At 31.2% G+C, this 8400-nt stretch overlaps 1 protein-coding gene across 1 annotated transcript in view; it reads left to right on the forward strand.

Moving 5' to 3' along the window:
* Positions 1-1014: 1014 nt before the first annotated feature.
* Hr3 (Hormone receptor 3) overlaps positions 1015-8400 on the forward strand; it is a gene marked incomplete at its 3' end in the record, with an annotated part of 109308 nt that continues 101922 nt past the window's right edge. The window contains 3 exon segments of the mRNA XM_067049782.1: positions 1015-1216; positions 1401-1464; positions 1568-1773. Coding sequence (XP_066905883.1) covers positions 1611-1773 — 163 coding nt within the window.

Here is an 8400-nt window from a genome sequence, read left to right on the forward strand (position 1 = left end):
ATCAAACTATCAATTTTTGTCATTAAATCTATATTCATCAAATATAGAAATATTCACCATTGCCGGGTCAGGAAGTTTGTAATAATGTGAGAATCAATCTTGATATAATTTAAATCAAATATCTCATTTCTCGATAGCGATTATTTTTTCTGATGAAATTTGTGTAATGTACTTTAGTCATTTATTTTATTTTTCTATTTGTAGTCTCTACGTACTCCACTGAAGCAAAACCTTTACTTTTAAGGTAAATCTTTCTGCAAAAATGATTTCAATTATGTAGTTCTGTTTAACCTATCGTCTTGAAAAGCCCTGATAAAGTCCTACAAAGTTAGGCGAAACGTCGGACAATAAATAGTTGAATAGTATTTTGTTCTTTTTTAACTACAACCATCTTCTATATATTTTAAATTATACGGTCAATTATTTATATATATATTTCAATAATGGTTTGTATCACATCCTCCTAAATTGTCCAACCTTTAAAGAAAATAGACAATATATCTTAAAGCCACCCATATTCGTATATAATGGAGTAATGAATATTATGTTAATAGTTTAGTATTATTTTTCAGTTATGAAGAACTTGTTTTATCTTTTGTTTATTGTTTTCGTAATGCAGCACTAGACTCAGGCTTTGTTTCATAATTGTATCATGTATAATGAATTTGTACAAGACTTTGTTTCTCATAAGTATAAGTATATTCTATATATTCCAGTAACTATGTACTATTTTGGTTCCTTTTTAAGAACAAAGTTATGTGTAGAATTACATTTAATCTCTACGAGATCATAAGTAATTTACTTCTGTTAGAAAACAAAGTTAGAAGATAAAAGGAAAAAAAAAAAGAGGAACTAATAAAAACAGAGTTGTAAAGAAGCGGTAGCAGCGGGCTGCGATTGCATAAGGGACTCGTGAGTGTTCGGCTACACTCGGCAATCTCCGTTAGATTTCGTCACTCGGCCGGTCGTTGAACTGGGAAGGACTCACAGTCTTGTGTGCGCTGTCTATCGGGGCGCAGTATTCTCTCTTCTCTTAGCTAAATAACATATATATCGTCTTCAGTTACAGTTTTATTATTGAATTTATTATTATTATAGATAATTAATATCAGTTTTAATCCAGTTTTTTTTTTATATTGTTTACTTTAATACTCGACCCTGCGGTTGCTGGAATCTCATCTGGTCTGATCGATTTACAGTTGGCTTATATTCTGTTGTAAATTTTTTCTATATTCAGACACAGACTGTAATAGTATGATATGTGTGAGTGCCGTGTAGAGTGACGGGGAGCTGGAGTTCGTTGACCTGACGCGAGCTATAGGCTGCCCGGTGCGACGACCAGCTCTCCGCGTCTCTCTGGCCAGCGTAGTTTCAGTCACTACATTATTTGTCTTTTACAGCTCATCTGGAAAATGTACCGAAACGTTTGCAGCCTTCTGTTGCCCACCTAATACCTTTTTCAACGTAAGTCCGCTTCATAAGAAAAAAAAAATCATTTCGGTTCCAATTTTCTTTTTCTTTTTTTTTTCCTTTTTTGTTTTGTGATCCGGTGAATGTGTTGTGATAGTGCCGTCGACTCGTGGAAGAGAGATGAATGATGATTTGTGACAATGGATGCGGCATCGGCGGCTCTTGAGGAGCTCTTCGGCGAAGGCAGGGGGGAAGGGAGGAGGTGGCCAACCAGGGCTGAGGATGTCTCCAGCACCACGCCCCCTCCGACCTCTCCCACCAATCAGGAAGAGAGTCAACCGCAGGCAACCAATTCAATTAGAGGTATGCCTAATCAAATAAATAAATAACACCATAAACAGTAAATAATAAAAGAGTCACGTGATCCGCTCACTCACTCTGACTCAATGAGCGGCTCACCGAGAGTCATGAAAAAGAGCGGCTTCATTAATTCAGGCATTATCATCCAAATAGCGCGCATCATCCTTAATAAAAATTAAAAGTTTAATTTTTTAAATAATTTTATATTGCATCTTCCATATTTTTATCCTGAAGAAAAGTAACAATAATATATTTAGTTTATGGGACATTTTAAAATTTATTTTTCGTTCAATTGACACCGGACAATATTTTCACAGAAATCCGAATTTGAATTCTATATAAAACAGTTAGATTTCTAGTTTTAATGACTTTTGTCACAAAGAAAATAAATAAATAAAATATACAGCTTACAATATTTTCTTCTTACTCCTCCCCCCCAAACAAAATTTCTCTTGCCCCTATTATTAGCAGACAAAAACATAATATCATATAAATACACACATGTATATTTCAGTTTCAGTAAGGCGAAATAGAGCTACATCACTCCACGACAACATACAACATTTACATATTTTTAGTCTCTCTATTCTATATTTTTATGATCATATTGAATCCTGTTCGTTCTTCTTAGTTAACTACTGCTATTTAAGGAACGTAAAACTGTGTTTTTAACAATAATAACAATATAACTAAAATCTCATATTGATATAAATAAAAATGGACAACAAATTATACTAGTACAACCCGGCTTTTATTTGTATACAAAGTCCTTATAATTTCATCAATCTTACTTTTTGAAACCTATATATAAAAATTTATTTGAATGTTTTTTTTTTTCTATTGATATAATTTTATGAAATTTTATGGTATTAAGAATCGATTTTTTGTTGTGAAACTCCCAATATCCACTTCTTACACACCCTCAGGTTCCTCGGACCAAGGCGGAACCGGTGACGTGAAGGTGGAATTCCACTCGCCCCCCCCCCTTCTCAACCACCACTCAACATTTTAGTGCCCCTTAATCGTTCTGATGATAATTAATCTTCGCTTTAATTTCCACTGAATCGTTTATTGTAATTAAAACCTCTTTGTGAATAATCGATCGAATTCGAAATCGATAGGCATTAGCTTTCGACGAGTATTAATGACAACGATGAATTATGGAATCCCACAATTTGCGAACGATGTCCGTGGGCGTTTCTGCGACTCGCATTGTTTTCATCTCCTTTCCTCTGTGCGAGTCGGACGAAGGATATTGCCCTGTATTTACATATTATGTTTTATCTAACGCTGACCTTTCGACATTTTATTTTAATGAAATAATATTATTTTTTATTTTAAAAAACAATCTTTCTCCTGTGCACTAGTATTGATTCTCTATGTTCGTACCACATTCACAGAAAAAATAAATAATTACAAAAAGGAAATTAAAAATACTGTTATATAAAACATAAACATTTTAAATACGAATAAATATATAAATAAAAAATCATTCAGATTCTAAATTCTAAAACATAATTACCTTACCTAATGCATGATTTTTTGTTTTTTGATAAATCCAAAGTCATTAAATCATGTAATTTAATATGTAATATTATATGGGAAAATTGGATAAAATAAATAAATTATATATAAATAAACAATTAAAAGAGGTAAAAAAGTAATATTTTTAACTTTTATAATATGTGAAAAACACAAACTATCAAACTACATTAAACATCTAATAGTATATTTCGTATTAAATTGTCGTGTATAAAAGTCTGGGAGTTCTACGTGACAGATCTCTACCATGCAAGTTTGTCGCACATTTGCTTCTAGGATAGTATTACCAACTGTCAAGAGAATGCCGATAGTACAACAAATGTCAGTTTACACGGTGTTAACGTTTTAATAGTTGTCACTATTACTGTCACAGGGGGGTCCGTTTTATTTAGACTATTGATGTTTCTGATAATGCCTGAATTTTTAATATTTGAGATGCTTACATAGGGTAGGAATTCACAGGTTAATATTGTAACCTATTACCACAACACGTTATTATGTTTTTGAAATGTTTCAGTAACAGCTTATGCAAATTATATTATGTACACAATGATAAAACCTGGCATTTGAAAGTTGATTTATTTATTATTTTTAATAAAGATACATTTTTCTCTGATTATATAAAATAAAATTATTGAAACCGTGAAATAAAACTATCGAAATCGGTTTATATAAATGGAATTAGTACTAATGATTCCTCTATAAATATATATAATGATTTTTTTATTAATAATTATACTCAGGGTTTTTGGTTATTGTCTTTTTTAAGTAAAAAGGAGGGCTTCTAACAATGTTCAGATGTTTTACAGTTAATCTGGTTTTTGGGGTCAAAAACGTACATATGCTCGTATTTTAAAAAAATAAAAATAAACAACAAAAAAGGCTAGAAGATCTTTTATATATTTATTTTATTTAAAAAAACATAGTTCTTAAATAATAATAAAAATACACCTCATAAATATTTGTTTCAAAATTAAATTACATAATTATTTTGTTGATTTATTTATTAATTTCTGTAAAAAATTAAAATGTTTTCTCTCTTTTTTATTTAATGTTTTTTTTTTTTAACCTTTTGGTAACCGTTACTTAATGAAATTGACACGTGTAAATAAAAACAATAATAAATAAATCATTTTGTTTTATTATTGTAGTATAATTGCTTTTGGAAGGCCCTCATTGAGCGGCAGAAATTTATCACTTCTCGTCTTCCCTACCCGAAGATGGATCACCTTACAAGGGTATATGACAGGCGATATATCGATATCAGATTAATCGATACATCGAGGGGGTGTATTTCGGCAAGGCGGACCTGGTCCTGACGGGCGTTGAACCCAAACCGGATCGCAGCGACATCTTATGACGTCAGCCTCATTTCTGTCCAATCAGCTCTTGTCACTCGTTCCTTGTCTATAATCATGTATATATGTGTTTGTATATAAATTGTATTTATTTACTACGAATTGTATTACATCTTATTTAAAAACCGTTTAAATAACCCTAAACAAAACAAGTGATCATCTAGTATTTATTTATATTATGTTTATTTTCTCTGTTATTAATTTTATTTACATACATTCAAAAAGAATAAGAAAAATAAATTAAAAAAAAACTCTAATTAAAGTTAGAATTTTTTACATTGGAAAATAAATATTCAAATTATAATTTTAAGTACTACAAAAAAATGTACAATTAAATAACATTAATACAACAATAATAATAAATCTAATAAAAATAAATAAAAAACTTACATTTAACTACAATAATAATAAAAGCTTAGCAAAACCGAAGGTTCAACACTGATGCCACCACTCACTGGCTTCACACACAACGACGCCTATCAAAACCCGAATCTACCAGATAATGATGCAATCCTCCCGCCTATGCTTCGGTCTACTCCTCAGAAGTTTACCAATTCGTTCAATGTTTATTATCGGTTTATGGATCCGTTTGTTACTTAGTCTTATTTCGCCGCCATACTGTAACCTGATTTATATTTACCGAACGCAGCTTCAAAAAACCAGTGTTTTATAGCTTTATTCGGTCTACTCATCGTTTTTTGGCTCGAATATTTTACCTAATACTTAATTCTCAGAGAATCTTAAAAATTAACCTTTACCATCATGCACCAATAAAATATGATCACCAAGTTCAGAAGTGCTAATAGAAAAACTTTTTTCTTTATTACGTTGGGAAGGACAAATTTAAAACGTGAAATCTAAAATAAATTTAATTTAGAAAAGTAACAATATATGCAAATAGTATTTTTATTAAAAATTGTTTTAAATTTTATTTATTTTTTCATATCTTTATTGAAATTTACGACTTTACATATTGAGTAAATTTGAACTAAGTTTATAATGGAGTGATATAGGCGTGTAGAGAAACTACCTATTGGTAGCACTCTAATGACGTTTTTACATTAGCAGGTCTCGTGACCACCTTCTTTTCAAGTGCCACGGAGGATTGTCTGGAATGGAAGAGGAAGCAAGGTTAGAAACTAGTGGGTTTAAGTGGTTAGGGAGTTTATTATGAAAGGAATGAAACCTGGTTCAGGCTAGATCGGTTACATACGGAACATTCAGGTCTTCATTTATGATTTTATTAGTGACAAAGTAAGGACCATTGACGATTTTACTCGTATTGGGTAGTAAGAATTGGTTACGAGAAGAATTCAAAGGTTCAGTGGAGCCCTAAATCTCAACTTCCAGATAGGCCTTATTACAGTATGTAGATCAGTATTTTTAATGGATTGGAAGTTTAGACCGTTCGTCTAGTAAGTGCTGTAATAGACGGAATCGACGTGCAGTTTCCTATCTTTTCAGTCTTGTGTGAAAATTTTATTTTAAAATTTTTTTAAACAATTTTAGGTAAAATAACAGATCATTTAGTCTTTATTTTTAATTAAAAATGTAATTATTTCCAAAAATATTTATTAACAAATTTTCCTATAATTATCTATTTCATGTTCCTCTGTGCAAGGACAAATATGCATTCATATTGCTTATAATCCATACTCTTTGATCTCGGAAGACATTTTTTTTGCGTAGAAATGATGGGTTGATTACATTGCAATGATTTACTGCTGTTCATTTGCATTAGACACTTCAATTCTCATTGTGATGGCTGTACCAAAAAAAAAATTTACATTAAAATACAGCTTAAACTTATTTTCATATACAATTTTTCAGGAAAAACATTGTTATTTGTACTCAGCTCTTGATTAAAAGCTTACAAAAATTCATTTTGATTGATATTTAATCCTGTTAGAACAGGCTGTAGGGTACATCAAAATATGTCTTAAATAAAGGCAAAAAAATATCCTTCATTAAGAAATAAAATCTCAAAGTAAAAACAGGAAATAGTAAAATTTTAATCACTTTCGAGTTTCTGAAATGTTGTAGCCCTAAAGTTTCTGGTGCGCTGGGCCCAAAACTTTTACTATATACGGTCCAAAGTTCGGTGTAGATTAGTGGGTTCGTTTGAAATTATAGCTTCTTTTTTTTTAATACAAATGAAATATAAAAACAAGAAAAGGTGAATATCATGAATATTTTATTTTTATTTTTCATTTGCTATAAAAATTTTAACTTTTATTTTAGGTTCCTAGAAAAGGGAATATAGTATATACATTTTATTCCTGCCAAGAATTTGGATTGTAATTCGAGAGGAATTCGAAGGCTTAGCAAAGCCCGAAAGCTCAATTCTGTACATAGGCCTTATTATGGTCATATATTATAGTCTTTTGTAATATATTAAATGAATAGAGACCAAAATAAAAAAAACATAAAATTATAATCACAACCGTAAAATAATTAAAGAATTTTTAACCTATTAAGTTGTTGAGGTGAAAATAAATTCCATTTAGAATGTTATAACAATTCTATATTTGTAATATGTTCGGATTTCCCCGTACTCATGTACTGGTATTCCTACAATTTAAAAATTATCAACACTTTTTTATGGATGCAATTAAAGTCCTACCTCCAACATACTTTCTCATTATCTGTTCCTTTCTCACTGACAGATTATTCAAGATAAACGACAATGGTCCCTATTCATCCCTCTTCTCTAAGTCCGCTGGTGTTCCTCAGGGTAGTATCCTCTGTCCTACTCTCTACACAGTCTATACAGCTGATATCCCAAAAAATCCTAACTTTATCTTCATAACTTACGCTGATGACATATGTGTGCTCAGAGTTAATAATAACCCTTTGATTGCATCCCAAACTCTCCAATCCCATATCACAGCCCTCGATGAATAGTGCCGTAATTGGAGGATTAAAATAAACCCCATCAAATCACCTATAATCTTTGTCGTAAACTAACCGAACGTCCTGCAGTCTCCTTTAATATGTTGATATTACCCCTGTCGAACAGATCCCCTAACTTGGACTACATCTGGACAAACGACTAGTCTGGAATCCTCACTCAAGACTGATAAGACAGGAAACTGCACGTCGATTTCGACTATTACAGCACTTACGAGACAAACAGTATAAACTTCCAATTCATTACAAAAGACTGATCTACATGACTGTAATAAGGCCAATCTGGACATACGGCGTTGAGCTTTGGGGCTCCACTAAACCTCCACCAAATTCCTCAATGCTCCTTACTTTATCACAAATAAAATCATACATAAAGACTTTAATGTTCCATATGTAACCGATCTAGCCTGAACCAGATCATTCCTTCCATTGTTAAACTCCCTAACCACCCAAACCCACTAGTTTCTAACCTTGCTTCCTTTTCCATTCCTGACAATCCTCCGGGGCTCCTAAAAAGAAGATGTCCACGAGACCTTCTAATGTAAAACATCATTAGAATTGCTATCTATGGGTAGTTTCTTTACATTTCTGTATCACTCCATTATAATTAAAATCAAATTTACTAAATGTATTATAATGTACAGTTGTAAATAGCAATAAATAAATGAATAAAAATTATTTATATTTGTTTGTGTTCTTTATTATTAACAAGGCTCTATAATAAATTACTTGGCAAGTTAATAGATTAAATTAGACAATACAAGAATCTTTACTTTAATTTAAATATTTAAAAGAAATATAATTAAAAGATTAAATATTA

This window comes from Halyomorpha halys, unplaced genomic scaffold (genome assembly GCF_000696795.3).
Source record: "Halyomorpha halys isolate HHAL.00 unplaced genomic scaffold, Hhal_1.1 Scaffold356.1, whole genome shotgun sequence".
NCBI classification, from domain to species: Eukaryota; Metazoa; Arthropoda; class Insecta; order Hemiptera; family Pentatomidae; genus Halyomorpha; species Halyomorpha halys.